This window comes from Dreissena polymorpha, chromosome 12 (assembly GCF_020536995.1).
Source record: "Dreissena polymorpha isolate Duluth1 chromosome 12, UMN_Dpol_1.0, whole genome shotgun sequence".
Lineage (NCBI taxonomy): Eukaryota > Metazoa > Mollusca > Bivalvia > Myida > Dreissenidae > Dreissena > Dreissena polymorpha.
In genome coordinates this window covers 17543455-17562756 of record NC_068366.1, presented here as the reverse complement: position 1 = coordinate 17562756, position 19302 = coordinate 17543455, and the positions used below count along the sequence as shown (strand labels likewise).

Here is a 19302-nt window from a genome sequence, read left to right as displayed (position 1 = left end):
CGCGCAGGCAGGCAGGCAGGCAGGCAGGTAGGCAGGCAGGCAGGCAGGCAGACAGGCAGGCAGGCAGGCAGAAAGACAGACGGACAGACAGACAGACAGACAAACATTTAATTATTTCACAACCAAAGTGCAGCATGCTGACATCCCGTTTTAGTTGTTCTCAAACAGCCTAAAGGGTAACACCAGGATGATAATTTGAGTCTCGTTAACGGAACACTGAGCGTAATACATGTACATAAAGTGTCGTCCCAGATTAGTCTGTGCAATCCGCACAGGCTAATCGGGGACGACACTTCCCGCTGTCATTGAAGTCCCCCCCCCCTAAATTAAAACTGTCCTTTTTAAAATATGATATTTACTCAATCAAAATCAATCGGTTATCAAAAGAACACCCTTTTTCTTACACAACTGTAATATCATGGTGATACAAAACTAGTAGTTGCCATGACAATAAATAAGTTTTTCTCTCATAAGTAACAGCTGTTTACCCAACAATCAAACTGATTTTTAACCAGTACGGAACTTATCCCACAAACAATTGGTTGATTAGAAAACGCCCTTTTAAACCTGCCGTGAAGCATAAAATAGTGAAACAAGCTGAAAGTTGATATCAAAACTCATGTTTTTATTGTTCTCGCACATACATTATTTTATATCATGAAGATTGATATGGTATTTTATCGCAATTTATTGTCAAACAGTATGGCATTTACTCATATGGTTTCTGGTTTAATTTAATTAAATGGTACAAAACCACAACAATAAATCAACTAAACAGGTGGTCATGTTAGCAGCATATTTGTACAATAGAAAAATTGTGGTTTTACATAATTGAAATATGATCTAAACAATTGTAAGAACACAAAACACACATTTTTCTTTAATACGCAGTGTATGATTAAAAGCCCAGAGTATGCTATTTGTACCAGAGGTATCCTTGAACACATATTTAAGTGTTATTTTTTTTAGATTAAATCCGTAGCATGTACTCTCTCCCTTTGGCCTAACATTATTTAATGTTATTCTTCGTGTGTGCTATTTTATTTCAAGTTCCGCCACAGCACGCGCTTTCGGCCATTCCAGCATGCTTTGGCAATGTCGCACGTGAAACACTGTTATGTGTCTACTGGTCTGATGGACATACTACTGTAATTTGGGTAATGTCACACGTGAAACACTGTTATGCGTCTACTGGTCTGATAGACACACTACTGTAAATTGGGCAATGTCACACGTGAAACACTGTTATGCGTCTACTGGTCTGTTAAACGCACTACTGTAAAACATTTTCAGGAAATAAAACTGTGGGCGTACATGCCCATACTATGTTTTACGTCTCCAATATCTAATCAAAATGCGACAAAAATTTCTCGCCAGATGTCTTGTAATGGTAATGTCACAGATGTAAAACTGTATTGAGAGGTCTGGTCCTATGTGCGAACAACCCACATAAGTCCTCCGAGAGCTAACGCTTATACCAGTCACGTAGAGGGCAAAATGACTACAACAGTTGCCTTATACACATTTACATATTGTTGAATCATAACGCACAGGGTCGAACGAGCCTCGCGCTGGGAAAAGGCGCTTAATGCAGTCCGCACAGGCAAATCAGGGACGACACTTTCCGCCTAAACTTGAATAATCGCAAAATACTTCATTTAAACGAAAAAAAACATACCTGCGTAAAAAGTCGTCCCCGATTAGCGTGTGCGGACTGCATGTATGAAGCCCCGTTTTCCCATAGCGAGATTCATGTTTGGTCACCTTCTGGTTATATTTACAAAATCCACACTACACTTGTTAGAAAACATCAGAGACAGAAACAATTGCTACAAAGGGCTGATTGTATTTATAACTATCTCACAATTACCGTGGTACAAAACAATTCTTACGATTTTAAATAACAGACCATATAAATCGAAATCCAAACACTATGTTTAATGAATTATATTTCATCCAATTACTTCATATAAATGCAATTAACACAACCACAACAATTAACACAAGCAAAAAACAAACAAACACAACAGTAAATCACATTCCGTAATGAAAGTCACTTAGTATTGGTATCTATCTATCTTGTAATCACATTTGTGTTTTATCAATTTAATACAAGATAATAATACAATAGACTAGTAACGTCATATGTTACCTAAACAATTTTATCAGTGAACTTTATCAGCCTTACACACGTTCATTATGCTAAGCTTTATAATTCAGCAATCATAACGAATCTGTACAGAACGATAGACACACTAAACTCAATAACATTTAAATAAATTTCGTAAAAAAGATTAAGTATTGCATGGTCCAAAACATTGTGACATACCATGTAGCATGTAACATCGGAATAAAGTAAACAAAGCTGTACCCGATGATCGCAATTCAATCAGCTTTATTACAGGATTCACTTCAAAGTCATACACGACATGTATGTAGGCATAATGCGGGAAAAGCAAAGTTAGAAATAAATGTATTTTAACACACGATCTGAAGGCATCATCCACACGACCTGCAGTGTCGTCAAATGAGGATATTCTGACCCAGGGCTCATTATGCCATTTCATTATGGAATTCGGGTTTTCAAACAAACACGAAACACACAAGAAATATTAGATATGTTTACTGGCTGAGTCACAGACAGACAGACAGGCAGGCAGGCAAGCAGCCAGGCAGGTAGGCAGGCAGGCAGGCAGGCAGACAGGCAGGCAGACAGGCAGACAGATTATATTATTATATTCCTTTCGGCATTTAATTATCTGACAACCAAAGTGCAGCATGCTGACATCCCGTTTTAGTTGTTCTCAAACAGCCTCAAGGGTAACACCAGGATGATAATTTGAGTCTCGTTAATTGAACAATGAGCGTAATACATATACATAAAGTGTCGTCCCAGATTAGTCTGTGCAATCCGCACAGGCTAATCTGGGACGACACTTTCCGCTGTCATTGAAGTTCGCCCCCCACCCCCCAAATTAAAACTGTCCTTTTTAAAATATGATATTTACTCAATCAAAATCAATCGGTTATCAATAGAACACCCTTTTTCTTACACATCTGTAAATAGCCAACTACGACCAATTTAGCGTTTAAATTCCCGGTTACATGTAAGTATATTTAAGAGTACCGGGGTTCATGTTAGTATACTTAAGAGTACCCGGGGTACATGTAAGTAGTACCCAAGCTGACAATGACCAATAGAGCCTTACAGACATGCAAATTGAATAAAGATGCTGTTTCATATTGAAAGGCAAGGCAAGCGAATTGACTATATAGTTACTTTTCATTATTTTAAGACCTGCTTATTGACTATATAGTTGTTGTTCCATATTATTAGTTATACTTTGGATTTCAAGTCCTTCTTCACACTTATTGTACCAACACATTTTGGCTCTCTGTTAATACAACAAGGAACCAATTCACAGGCTACTTATCAAAATATTTGTTCTGTACCAAAAGAAAATTATTTTTTGTTCTCCAAATTACTTTGGTAAAATACAAAATTGTAACATTAAGATCTTTTTATATATACTTTGGAATGTTTGTACCGGTGTGGACTTTTTAATCATAATTATTTAACCATTTGCAAAGTGAAAATGACATTTGCAACTCATCTGTAACTAAGGGTTGGAATTGAAGCCTATAAAACTTAAATCTAGTAAAAAAGGTCTTTAATTAAATGTTACTTTCTAAAGCACTACAAATGCGTGAAAATACGTATCTAAGTGGTTAACATGACCTATGATGAGCAGATGGTGGTGATATTAATTAAATCTTGTCTAATTAATCTTCTGCTATTTTAACTTTCAGTGCAGAAGGTAAAAATATTTTGAAAAAAACAACAAAAGCATGTTTATTAAACAAATACCATTTCTCTCTGTTTTGACCCCACAATGTGGACACGGTTTAGATATCTGTTGAATTGTGATCAGAGATATTGCGTCCCATCTCGATCTAAGGGCCCGCTCTGTATCGATGCCCTGAGACTGAATGTGAAAATAAATAGAAGATTCTTGAAATGTATCACCCAAGTTTGCTATAACTTAAATAGCCTAATAAGCAAACAGACGAACTAAATATAAAAGTACAAATAATATTGAAAGAAACTGATGTTTTAAATATTAATGTTTAATTCACATCCATTTCTTTAACATAATTATATTCTATTTATGACTCTTGTACCCAAATAAATCAATTGTTCATTTACCCCTGATGTTTCCTCTGCTATCCTTTCTATGGAGCATTCCCCTGGATCGACGGCACTGCTACATTGGCGGCAAAACTCAAACTTAAACAGTGAGGCAAAACACTTAACATAATTTTATTTTTGATGAATGTTATTGCAAAACTGGACTTGCAACAGTAAAGCAAAGACCTTAAATTGAAATGTACGGATAACCTACAATTTGCAGTATCATGGCAAAACCAAACTGAACTACATGTAGTATGGCAAACCTCAAACCGAAATAGTAGGGTAACATTTCTATTTGAAATAGTGGGGCAAAACTCATATTAAAATAGTATGAAACACACAAACTAAAATATTGTGGAAAATCATTAAATGAAATAGAATGGCAAAACTCAAACTTAAATCGTTTTGCAAAATTCAAACTGAAATATTGTGGCAAAACTCAAACTGGAACAACTATAACTGAAATAGTTGTGAAAAAATATACTGAAATAGTTATGGTAACCTAAAACCTCAAATCAGCGGCAAAACTCAAACTGATATAGTAGCGCAAAACTAAAGCCAAAATTGTATGGCAAAACTAACATTGAAATAGGACTGAAAAACTACTAGTAAGGAAAAACTTCAACTGAATAGCTGCCAACTGTTCCCATTTGAAACAGATTGCACATTATGTAATTATGAACAAAGAAAGAATTGTATTAAAACAGCATTTTGTGTTTTCTAATTAACTTATCTCACAAACAACTTATTTTAATGCATTTTAACACTAACTTCACTATATACATAGTTCTCTTGCCCCAAAACTAAACGTTTAAGAAAGTTTGTTTGAGTATTATTTTCTTCAATTATATATGTATACAAATTGATATTCTAACAAAACCATAAAATATACACATATATGAAACTTGTTCTAGGCAAACTGGGCTTAATGCATGTGCGTTAAGTGTCGTCCCAGATTAGCCTGTCGACTGCACAGGTTAATCTGGGATGACACTTTATGCACATGCATTAAGCCCAGTTTTCCCAGAACGAGGTTCATATTGTAGTACAATCCCCACAAGGCACCTACGCGACAGGTATGGCACTTGACAGATCTGGCCTGTTCCACCACTAAGATCCCCTCCCCACAGCCAGGGTTTGGACAGAATATACCGCCAGACTTCAACAGGCACTCCTCTGCACCAAAGTCCTTGTAGCGCTCGTACTGAATAATATGAGCCTAGTTCTGGGAAAACAGGGCTTAATGCATGTGTGTAAGTGTCGTCTCAGATAAACATGTGTTTTTCGCCAGGGAAGACACTTTCAGCATAAGCTGAATTTTTGCTTCGAAGACACTTTCTTCAAACGAATATTACAATTAAGGCGAAAAGTGTCGTCCCTGATTATCCTGTGTTGAATGCAGAGTCTAATCTGGGATGACACTTAACACACATGCATTAAATTAAGTCAAGTTTTCCAAGAACTATGTTCATATTCATGACGAAAATGCATAAGCAGGCTTTCCAGCAGCACCTTTTAAAAAACTAGGAGAAAACTAGGCAAATTAGTTACAAAAAACTAGGAAAAAACTAGGAAAATGTAGGAAGGTTGAAACAAAAACTAGGAGTTACTACTAAGAAGTTTATAACCTTTTTGACTTTTCCCTACCTGATTACCACAGTACCTGTACACATTTCATATAACAAGACTGTTAAGCTGACTAATGGCTATATTCTAGAACGTCACTCAACCTCCACCTCGACTCAACCTCGACTAAGGAAGGCTCGAGGGCGCCTTTGGTTAGTTTGAGTCGAGGAAGAGATTGATATCCACAGTGTTTACTTAGTCGAGGAGAGCTGGAGGAGTCGACAAAGCGTGAATGTGTTTTGTTGGGCACCTATTGTATACAATCCGTTCAATAGAAAAATGTCAAAATAATTGGTTTATAACAATATACATGTGTAAATTACATATTCATAGGTGTGAAAAAATGTTTGTTTTGAATAACACGAGCGACCCTATTTTTGATGCAACCCTAAAATTTGCATTGCTATTTTGAACAAACTTTCTAACAGAAAATTGTTTGTTTCGGGGCATTTTCTGATGTCCAACTTTACACAGTTAGAAAGGATGTTGCATGGACATTATGAAGATTTTTGTCTTTGGATATCGTTGGTGCATTATTAAGTTGCTTGTTTTAAAGAAAAAAGGTTCAATGAAAACCAAACAATAATACGCTTATCTAACTTCCTTTATTTTTTGGCGATTTAAGTGGAAACAAACACCCTTTTTATCATATACTAGTTATATATTGCATTCAAATATTTTCATATGAACACAATTTCATTAATGGTTTTGTTCAATATGGTATGTGACAAATGTTAATGCTATGTTATAATAACACCACTTGTGACTGCTTGCATTGACAAAAATATTTTGTATATTTCAGTGATTCTATAGTTTTTTTTATAAATTTTTTATGCCCCCGGATCGAAAGATCGGGGGTATATTGTTTTTGGCCTGTCTGTCTGTCATTGTGTCAGTCAGTCATTGTATGTGTGTGTCACAAACTTTAACCTTTGTTAAAGTTTTATAACTTTTGCAATATTAAAGATAGCAACTTCTTATTTGGCATGCATGTGTATCTCATGAAGCTGCACATTTTGAGTGGTAAAAAGTCATGGTCAAGGTCATCCTTCAAGGTCAAAGGTCAAATATCATTGTATTTTTCGTTTCTAAAACTTTTACCTTCGTTGAAGTTTGGTCATAACTTTTTGAATATTAAAGATTGAAACTTGATATTTGGCATGCATGTGTATCTCATGGAGCTGCACATTTTGAGTGGCTAAAGGTCAAGGTCATCGTTCAAGGTCAAAGGTCAAATTTATGGCTTCAAAGCGGCGCAATAGGGGGGCATTGTGTTTCTGACAAACACATCTCTTGTTTATTCTGTATGTATACAACTTGATAAACAAGAGGGCCAAGATGGCCCTAGTTCGCTCACCTGAGAGGAGTCAGTTAATTCAATCTTTATCAAACGTTAAACTTGACCTAGATATTGTCCAGACAAACATCCTTGTCAAGTTTCATCATTATTGAACCAAAACTCTGGCATATGGAGTGTTTTTGTTTTTGTAAGATTTGACCTCGTGACCTATATTTTGAGTCGACCCCCCTTACCAAAAATCAAATTTTGCTTACAAAAATAAATATTATGACCAAGATTCATAAAATCTGAAACAAAATTGTGACCTCTAGAGTGTTTACAAGGATTTTGTATAATATAATGAAAATTTGGACAATCTAAGGGCAATAATTATGGCATTAATTATGTGATATATATAAAACCAATCTTTTCACCAAGTTTCATGATGATTGGGTAAAAAAAATGTGACTTCTAGAATATTCACAAGCTTTTTTTACTATGTATAAATATAAGAAAACTGCCCCCCCCACCCGGCAGCCATGTTCTGACCAAATTTCATGAAAATTGGGCCAAAATGTGACTTCTAGAGTGTTCACATGTTTTCACTATATACATATAGAGAAAAATGCCCCGCCCACTGGCTATGTTTTTTCACCGATCTGGACCATTTTCGAACTCGTCTGAGATATAAATAAAACCAAAGTTTTCACCAACTTTCATGATGATTGGGCAAAAATTGTGACTTCTAGAGTGTTTACAAGGTCTCTCAATAGCCAAATAAGGAAAACTGCCCCCCCCCCGGCAGCCATGTAATTCAACTGGCCGGAACCGTTTTCAAACTCAACTCTCATATCAAGGAAACAAATGTTCTGACCAAATTTCATGAAAATTGGGCCAAAAATGTGACTTCTAGAGTGTTCACATGTTTTCACTATATACATATAGAGAAAAATGCCCCGCCCACTGGCGGCCATGTTGTTTCACCGATCTGGACCATTTTCGAACTCGTCCGAGATACCAATAAAACCAATGTTTTGACCAGCTTTCATGATGATTGGGCAAAAATTGTGACTTCTAGAGTGTTTACAAGGTTTCTCTATAGCCAAATAAGGAAAACTGCCAGCCCCAACCCGGCAGCCATGTTATTCAACTGACCGGAACCATTTTCGAACTCAACTCTCATATCAAGGAAACAAATGTATTGACCAAATTTCATGAAAATTGGGCCAAAATGTGACTTCTAGAGTGTTCACATGTTTTCACTATATACATATTGAGAAAAATGCCCCGCCCACTGGCAGCCATGTTGTTTCACCGATCTGGACCATTTTCGAACTTGTCCGAGATACCAATAAAACCAATGTTTTTACTAGCTTTCATGATGATTGGGCAAAATTTGTGACTTCTAGAGTGTTTACAAGGTTTCTCTATAGCCAAATAAGGAAAACTGCCCGCCCCAACCCGGCAGCCATGTTATTCAACTGACCGGAACCATTTTCGAACTCAACTCTCATATCAAGGAAACAAATGTTCTGACCAAATTTCATGAAAATTGGGCAAAAAATGTGACTTCTAGAGTGTTCACATGTTTTCACTATATACATATAGAGAAAATGCCCCGCCCACTGGCGGCCATGTTTTTTTCACCGATCTAGACCATTTTTGAACTCGTCCGAGATATAAATAAAACCAATGTTTTGACCAAATTTCATGATGATTGGGCAAATAGTGTGACTTCTAGAGTGTTTACAAGGTTTCTCGTTGAAGTTTGGTCATAACTTTTTGAATATTAAAGATTGAAACTTGATATTTGGCATGCATGTGTATCTCATGGAGCTGCACATTTTGAGTGGATAAAGGTCAAGGTCATCGTTCAAGGTCAAAGGTCAAATTTATGGCTTCAAAGCGGCTCAATAGGGGGGCATTGTGTTTCTGACAAACACATCTCTTGTTTATTATGTACGTATACAACTTGATAAACAAGAGGGCCAAGATGGCCCTAGTTCGCTCACCTGAGAGGAGTCAGTTCACTTAATCTTTATCAAACGTTAAACTTGACCTAGATATTGTCCAGACAAACATCCTTGTCAAGTTTCATCATTATTGAACCAAAACTCTGGCATATGGAGTGTTTTTGTTTTTGTAAGATTTGACCTCGTGACCTATATTTTGAGTTGACCCCCCTTACCAAATATCAAACTTTGCTTACAAAAATAAATATTATGACCAAGATTCATAAAATCTGAAACAAAATTGTGACCTCTAGAGTGTTTACAAGGATTTTGTATAATATAATGAAAATTTGGACAATCTAAGGGCAATAATTATGGCATTAATTATGTGATATATATAATACCAATCTTTTCACCAAGTTTCATGATGATTGGGCAAAAAATGTGACTTCTAGAATATTCACAAGCTTTTTTTACTATGTATAAATATAAGAAAACTGCCCCCCCGGCAGCCATGTTCTGACCAAATTTCATGAAAATTGGGCCAAAATGTGACTTCTAGAGTGTTCACATGTTTTCACTATATACATATAGAGAAAAATGCTCCGCCCACTGGCTATGTTTTTTCACCGATCTGGACCATTTTCGAACTCGTCTGAGATATAAAAAAAACAATGTTTTGACCAACTTTCATGATGATTGGGCAAAAATTGTGACTTCTAGAGTGTTTACAAGGTCTCTCAATAGCCAAATAAGGAAAACTGCCTCCCCCCCCCCCCGGCAGCCATGTAATTCAACTGACCGGAACCATTTTCAAACTCAACTCTCATATCAAGGAAACACATGTATTGACCAAATTATGAAAATTGGGCCAAAATGTGACTTCTAGAGTGTTCACATGTTTTCACTATATACATATTGAGAAAAATGCCCCGCCCACTCGCAGCCATGTTTTTTCACCGATCTGGACCATTTTCGAACTCGTCCGAGATACCAATAAAACCAATGTTTTGACCAGCTTTCATAATGATTGGGCAAAAATTGTGACTTCTAGAGTGTTTACAAGGTTTCTCTATAGCCAAATAAGGAAAACTGCCAGCCCCAACCCGGCAGCCATGTTATTCAACTGACCGGAACCATTTTCGAACTCAACTCTCATATCAAGGAAACAAATGTTCTGACCAAATTTCATGAAAATTGGGCCAAAAATGTGACTTCTAGAGTGTTCACATGTTTTCACTATATACATATAGAGAAAAATGCCCCGCCCACTGGCGGCCATGTTTTTTCACCGTTCTAGACCATTTTTGAACTCGTCCGAGATATAAATAAAACCAATGTTTTGACCAAATTTCATGATGATTGGGCAAATAGTGTGACTTCTAGAGTGTTTACAAGGTTTCTCGTTGAAGTTTGGTCATAACTTTTTGAATAATAAAGATTGAAACTTGATATTTGGCATGCATGTGTATCTCATAGAGCTGCACATTTTGAGTGGCTAAAGGTCAAGGTCATCGTTCAAGGTCAAAGGTCAAATATATGGCTTCAAAGCGGCGCAATAGGGGGGCATTGTGTTTCTGACAAACACATCTCTTGTTTATTATGTACGTATACAACTTGATAAACAAGAGGGCCAAGATGGCCCTAGTTCGCTCACCTGAGAGGAGTCAGTTCATTCAATCTTTATCAAACGTTAAACTTGACCTAGATATTGTCCAGACAAACATCCTTGTCAAGTTTCATCATTATTGAACCAAAACTCTGGCATATGGAGTGTTTTTGTTTTTGTAAGATTTGACCTCGTGACCTATATTTTGAGTTGACCCCCCTTACCAAATATCAAATTTTGCTTACAAAAATAAATATTATGACCAAGATTCATAAAATCTGAAACAAAATTGTGACCTCTAGAGTGTTTACAAGGATTTTGTATAATATAATGAAAATTTGGACAATCTAAGGGCAATAATTATGGCATTAATTATGTAATATATATAAAACCTATCTTTTCGCCAAGTTTTATGATGATTGGGCAACAAATGTGACTTCTAGAATATTCACAAGCTTTTTTTACTATGTATAAATATAAGAAAACTGCCCCTCCCGGCAGCCATGTTATTCAACTGACCGGAACCATTTTCTAACTCAACTCTCATATCAAGGAAACAAATGTTCTGACCAAATTTCATGAAAATTGGGCCAAAATGTGACTTCTAGAGTGTTCACATGTTTTCACTATATACATATAGACAAAATGCCCCGCCCACTGGCAGCCATGTGTTTTCACCGATCTGGACCATTTTCAAACTCGTCTGAGATATAAATAAAACCAATGTTTTGACCAACTTTCATGATGATTGGGCAAAAATTGTGACTTCTAGAGTGTTTACAAGGTCTCTCAATAGCCAAATAAGGAAAACTGCCCCCCCCCCGGCAGCCATGTAATTCAACTGACCGGAATCATTTTCAAACTCAACTTTCATATCAAGGAAACAAATGTATTGACCAAATTTCATGAAAATTGGGCCAAAATGTGACTTCTAGAGTGTTCACATGTTTTCACTATATACATATTGAGAAAAATGCCCCGCCCACTGGCAGCCATGTGTTTTCACCGATCTGGACCATTTTCGAACTCGTCCGAGATACCAATAAAACCGATGTTTTGACCAGCTTTCATGATGATTGGGCAAAAATTGTGACTTCTAGAGTGTTTACAAGGTTTCTCTATAGCCAAATAAGGAAAACTGCCCGCCCAAACCCGGCAGCCATGTTATTTAACTGAACGGAACCATTTTCGAACTCAACTCTCATATTAAGGAAACAAATGTTCTGACCAAATTTCATGAAAATTGGGCCAAAAATGTGACTTCTAGAGTGTTCACATGTTTTCACTGTATACATATAGAGAAAAATGCCCCGCCCACTGGCGGCCATGTTTTTTCACCGATCTAGACCATTTTTGAACTCTTCCGAGATATAAATAAAACCAATGTTTTGACCAAATTTCATGATGATTGGGCAAATATTGTGACTTCTAGAGTGTTTACAATGTTTCTCTATAGCCAAATAAGGAAAACTGCCCCGCCCACTGGCGAACATGTTTTTCAACGGACCGGAACCACTTTTAAACTCAACCAACATATCATTAAGACAAGCATTTTGACAAAGTTACATGAAGATTGGGCATGAAATGTGACTTCAACAGTGTTTTCAAGTTTTTTCTTTTTTTTGACCTAGTGACCTAGTTTTTGACCCGGCACGACCCAGTTTCGAACTCGACCGAGATCATTGGGACAAAGCTTCTGACCAAGTTTCATGAAGATCGGACAATAAATGTGGCCTCTAGAGTGTTTACGAACAAATGTGGACGGACGGACGGACGGACGGACAGACGACGGACAAAGACCGGTCACAAAAGCTCACCTGAGCAATCAGGTGAGCTAAAAAATCAAAGGGCAAATGCGAACGAATATAACAAGGGAATGGGTAGCATATTCGAACCGCGACTTTATCAGAAACATTATTACTAGTAGTATCATCATTGTTGGTTTTGTAGATTCAAAGTCTTAAGTGTGTGGCCTCAGTAAGTAGGCACAATATCTGCACGGTCTGCAACACAATAAAACTATGGTATGCTATTAATACTTGCTATCTTAGGTATAAGCATTCTATCTTCTATGTCGCAGATAATAAATTTTCTAAACACTTACGAAACCACATCACGAACTAAAAAGCCAAAGACCCGAACTTACATCACACCATAAGCATATACGAATGATTCTTTTTAAATGTAAATATGTGATGTGATACAACTATCGGACTAACAAATGTATATTCATTACAGGTTAGGTGTTATGTGCTGGCTTTATAACATTGATTAAATGCTGTTAAAATTAGGGTAAATATGATTAAACGCAGCTCCCACTTTGATTTATGAAATTAAAATCAAACAATATAAATGGCTTCAAATGTTTATATTACCGATAGATTTTTCGGCATGTACTATTATCATATTCATTAAATAAATTTTAACATATATCTTTCTGTAATAGTTGAATCAGAGCATAACAAATGATTTTGGTCTGAATCGTAAATATTTGTAAACGGCGACGGGTTATCATTATGAGCAATAATGATTGGCTTGGTCAGTAAATATAAATTTGGTATTACAGTGTACATGCATTATCTACATTAAACTACTTAAAACATTGATTTCGATGCCATTTCATGAAAGGGTAAATTATCACAATATGATACAAAAATATATAACCATTTTCCACTTAGCACCTCCATATATGAATGATATAGTTACATTTTCAAATAATGAATCCCACTGTCTTAGGTCAGCTGTGAAAAAAGATCTTGTTTTGACAAACAAACCACGCACAAAATACTATAATGTTACATTTGCATATTATCGTATGAAACAAATTAAAGGGATCTTTTCACGCTTTGGTAAATTGACAAAATTGAAAAAAGTTGTTTCAGATTCGTAAGTTTTCGTTTTAGTTATGATATTTGTGAGGAAACAGTAATACTGAACATTAACCATGCTCTAATATAGCCATTATATGCATCTTTTGACGATTTTAAAACCTAAAAATTATAAAGCGTTGCAACGCGAAACGATTGAATAATTTGGAGAGTTCTGTTTTTGTCGTTAAATTTTGTGAAACTACGAAGATTGCTTATATAAGGTATAAAATACGTCAAGAGTGTACTCGGCGGAATAGCTCAGTAGGCTAAAGCGTTTTTACTTCAGGACTCTGGCAGGACTCCAGGGGTCACTGGTTCGAAACCTGCTCCGGGCAATATTCTTTTCCTTTTTTTTAATTTTTTTCTTGATTTTTTACTGGAGCTTTTATGATCCAATGTTTACATTTATCAATATAAAGCATTTAATGAATAATTTTAAAAAAGCCAAAATCTGTGAAAAGGCCCCTTTAAGACAGGAATTGAGAAACAAATCTTTAATATCCTCAGACAATTGAACGTTGTTATAAAGCATATTTACTTCAACAAATTACAGATTATAGTAATTTTATGTTAAACATCAATATAATAATTGAAAATTATGCAAATAAAAGTTATATACCCACAAAATGGTTTCTATATGGAATTAGTATTATTATTACATGATGCAATAACTGTCTGTACAGTTGGTTGTTTAATTTCTGAATTAAATATCCATCTAAATTCAAATTTTCGGACACATGTTCTTCTGAAAGGGTCTCCAAATTAATAATGAACTGCATGTTTATCAAGTTTTAAGAATTTTATTTTTGTTGAACAAACATTTGTCAAGATTGTGCATACCCGCTTTAACTGTGAACGTTGTCGAATACATGACCATTGTTGTAAATACGCATCATTATACTATTATAAGAAAATGAGAGGATATAACATCAAATGCAATTAATTTTAAACGACACTAATTGATAGGCAACAATCCTCGCATTAAAATATTAACATTCAAAGCAATAATTAAAAATCTCGCCTGAAAAAAATGTCACAAAAAGCGATTGTTAGTACTGACATAAGTGGGTAAATTCCCTCAAATTAAACGTTGTTTACCATCTGAGAAGTCCATTAAATGGAAGGAACCAATGCTTGGTGTCTTTTAAAGATTTTGAAAACACTTCCTTATGAATGGGCACATCATCTACACCAGAATGACCTCTACATCAGAAAATATATTCTGACATAATATGTGTAGCTTGATGTCATTTATTATTTAACACTAAAACAATACCAAAGATAAGTTATGTAAATGCAAACTGTGCTGCATACCTATATCAATCACAAACAGATATTGAATAGTTTTTACTTGGTCTTTATCATTTTGTTTTTACTCAAATTTGATAACACTCACTTAACTTGTTTTGATAATAATCAGCAATCATACACAATGCGTCAAACGAATAATTAAGTAAGTCTTTATTGTCTTCTTTGAAGTAGTGATGAGTATCTGTGTACACTGCACCAGAGATCTATCTATCAATAATAAAACATGTAATAGATCAATAAATACGCTTTTTTTCTAAAAAAGTGCAAATATTATATATATGTTGTCTTAAATGAATTTTTATTCATGTCAATCTATACTTAAATGTTGCATAACTAGTAACCAAATGTCATGAAGTCACAGTCATTGTCATGAAGTCACAGTCATAATTGAGAACACAGTAATTCAAATTGGCATGACACCACGTTGATTATGTTATTGCCACTCTTCATCTTAAAATGAGAACCCAACTATACAACATTATGTGCTCACTCAAGAGTATGATTGAATAATTTATTAGGCACGTTTTGATAGCAGTACGAAAAGTTCTAGTCTCTCTGGAAAAACACATGTTTAAATTGGATTGTTTATCATTCGAATTACTTTACTAACATAACAAAATTATCATGTTTTATGTAGAGTTCGATTTTGTTAGCTAAGAAGTAAATTAAATGATAACTAGATAATGCACGTACACTGACCACTGTATCTATGGAGACAGTACTGACTGCTTTAGAACAGTTAGAACTGGACATCACAATCCTTGTTTTGGAATCAGCGACAAATTATAGCATTATTATCACTCTAATTGGGAATATGAAACTATGCTATTGTTACAACTATAGCTTTAGAACATAACACATATATATTATACTACAATACCTGGTCTTTGCCAAGCAGTTGGAAATGATGGACATCATGTATCAATGAATTTTCACACCCAACTGCAATTACAGAAATACTAAATATAATTCATTACAATACATATATATATATGTTATTTTGTTATGCCTGCTAATTTTTTCTAAGGGGAACTTCTCGATAAACTAGAGCTTTGTCACAGACGTGATGAATACACCCACACGCCGCACTGACACAGAATATTTTGCATATTGTCTTCACATTAAACAGCGGACACCATGCTCAATGTTTAAAACGCACTAAGTGACCCCGTGACATAGTGTTCGACCCGGAACGGCCCATATACGAACTTTACCTACACATCATCTAGATACAACTTCTGGCCAAGTGTGGTGAAGCTCGGATGAAAACCTCTTGAATTAGAGAACAGACACCATGCTTACTATTTAAAACGCACTAAGTGACCCTGTGACCTAGTTTTTGACCCGACATGACCCATATTCGAACTTGACCTAGACATCATCTTGATAAAACATCTGACCAAGTTTGATGAAGATCAGATGAAAACAACTTGAATTAGAGAGCAGACACTTAATACGGACTGACAGACAGACAGACCGACAGACCGACTAACCGACAGACAAGCTCACTACTATATACTCCCCTAAAATTCGTTTGTGTGGGTATAATAATGCAATTTTCCTTGTCTGAGTGGAGCATGGTAACATGTATTAGCCTTTACAATTACAACATTTATTGTCATATAATGTGAGAATGGAATTGAGCTTCACTCTGAGATAACAGGGCTTAATGCATGTGCATAATGTGTTATCATATAATGTGAGAATGGAATTGAGCTTCACTCTGGGATAACAGGGCTTAATGCATGTGCATAATGTGTTGCCCCATGAGATTGGCCTGTGAAGTGGTCACAGACTAATTAAAGATGAAACTGTCCGTCTAAATCAGATTTTCCCTTAGAAGAGACTTCCTTTAAAAGAAAAGGCTATCCTGAGATGACACTTTTCGCAAATGCATTAAGTCCCGTTTTCCCAGTGCGAGGCTCAATTTGTTTTGTGTACCAGTAATCATTGCTTGTAAACAAGAGTTGAACGGTCGGAGACATATGGCCCCCAAACAGGGCTTTGAACTAGTGACCCAAATTTCAATAGGGGTCATCTACTGTCCAAGGCCAATGCACATGTGAAGTATCAAGCCAATTGGTCAATTCGTTGCCGAGTTATTTATCAGAAACAATGTTCACACTTATTTTGAAAGTGACCTTGACCTTTGACCTATTGACCCCAATTTCATTAGGTGTCATCTACTGTCCAAGGCCAATGCACATGTGATGTTTTAAGCCAATCGGTCAATTTGTTGATGATTATTGATCAGAAATGATTTTCACACTTATTGTGACAGTGACCTTGACCTAGTGACCCCATTTTTATTAGGGGTCATCTACTGTCCAAGGCCAATGCACATGTGAAGTATCAATACAATCGGTCCATTCGTTGACAAGTTATGTTTCTGAAACGAACAGACAGACCGACTGACAGACCGACCGACATCCAGCAAATATATATACCCACTCTTCTTCGACATTCCTTTGTTATTGTGATTCTGTCTATTTACTGTAACCAGTTTCCTTAAAATCATATTGATCAGAATTCAAAATACTTTAGTCAGTTATTTGCTGATAAACAAAATTACATAAAAACTTATTTCTGAAGATGTCAACAAATACTGATAGTTTGTTTACATTTTTGTCCGCATTTAACATAATTTCAGCAATATAAGAGCAGTCAGTTATTGAGTCTGATTTCCAAAGGATGATATGACATTATGACAATAAGAACATCGGAAAGACATGATAAACAATGTGAGCCTCGCTCTGGGAAAACTGGGCTTAATGCATGTGCGTAAAAGGTCATCCAAGATTAGCCTGTGTTCCACAAATATTTGAATATATGTAAAGAAGAGACTTTATTTAAAAAAAAATCTTTAAAAGAGGAAAGTGTCATCCCTGATCAGCCTGTGCAGAGTGTACAGGCTATTCTGGGATGACACTTTACGCACATGCATGAAGAACAGTTTTCCAAGAACGAGGCTTACATGATGGAGAACCTACCAGGACAGGAAAGTGAATATCCCACCTCTTGGTCTTCTATGAACGTCCTCTGATCCAGAGACGTCTGGGCATACACTTTAAAGCAGTCAATGCACACAACATGCTGGTCTGGGCAAGGATACACCAATATTGGACTCCTGAGAAACAGTGCAAGGATTAAGCATACATATTGTATCTAGATATGTTTAGCAGATACCATAGTTCCATTGTTTAACCCTTATGGTAAAATCAAATAAAATGCTGATGTGTTGTTATGAAAAATGAAATAGTTATTAAAAATTTAGAAGTTTTATACAAACTTAACTTAATATTCTAGTATTCTTCACTGCTAATATACATAAGAATTTACTGATATACTTCAATGAATTGCAAAACACTGTAACTGGTACAAACACCGCAGAAAGCATTTAGGTAAAATACCATAGTACTGTTCAAGTCACGTTCCAGGAAAACTGCGCTTCATGCATGTGCATACCAGGTCATCCAATGCTATCCTTTGCAGTGTGCACAGGCTTATCAGGGACAACATTTTCCTCCAAGACTGGATTTTTGTTTACAAGAGACTTCCTGTTAATGAAAAATTCCATTAAAGCGGAATTTGTCGTCCCTGATTAGCCTGTACGGACACTGGAAACACAGAGCACAAAGCATTTGATATTTGGTATGTGACATCAGATTGTGATTCTTCACAAAGGTTGTCATATAATGCCAAAGGGTTTGAAACTGGACATGTTTCAGTACACAGCAGAGCAATATATGGACAAGTTAGCCCTTTTGTCTTTGTTCAGATATCACTTTATGGTTGCAGATGATGAACTTTTACTACTCACCACTCTTGTACTTGTAAAATTGCGAAACTATTAAACTAATGTTTTTTGTTCAACTGTAGATTAAATCACTTTCAAACAATTTGTAAAAATATAACAGATATTTTAATATTATAAAATAGTTCGGACTTAAGCTGTCGAGGGTCAATTTTTTGTTTTTTTCAAAGGGGAAATGGACAAAATATGAAATTAGTTTCAGTGCAAAATCATTTTCGTACAAATATAGGTAAAACTTCTTTGCCATTCGGGAAATTTGCGCTTGTTTCTGATTTGACATGGTCTTTTGTGAATTAACTTCTGATTGGCTAGCGGCTGACACAGACATGAACTCTAATTGACCAAACCTCTCCACCAAATTCAGGAAATCTAATCAAGTCTATGAAATTTTGCAAATGTGTGCCATCTGGAAATTTTAAGTAATTAGTTGGCAAAGTAAGGCACTACAATAGGATGTTGTAAAGCAGGTGTGTTAACCAAATCAAATATTTATTACGTATTGTCTAAGTTACTGGTTTCAATTTTCTTAACGCCCATGTTATTGTACAGGAATACGCCCCCATGCCTGCACAAGGTGCTTCTACAGGGCTGCCACCAGTAGGAATCTGAAATGCCACATGCAGATCCATGACGATATCCGTAACTTTGA

At 35.8% G+C, this 19302-nt stretch overlaps 1 protein-coding gene across 1 annotated transcript; it reads right to left on the bottom strand.

Annotated features, from left to right (window-relative positions):
- Positions 1 to 3049: 3049 nt before the first annotated feature.
- LOC127852407 (E3 ubiquitin-protein ligase parkin-like) lies at positions 3050 to 19282 on the bottom strand. The gene is made up of 7 exons (XM_052386360.1): positions 19209 to 19282; positions 17830 to 17966; positions 15720 to 15781; positions 5262 to 5396; positions 4208 to 4288; positions 3863 to 3986; positions 3050 to 3057 (listed from the first exon to the last, which is right to left on the bottom strand). Exons 1-7 carry the CDS (start codon positions 19280 to 19282, stop codon positions 3050 to 3052), a joined length of 621 nt encoding a protein of 206 aa, XP_052242320.1.
- Between the last annotated feature and the right edge of the window lie 20 nt (positions 19283 to 19302).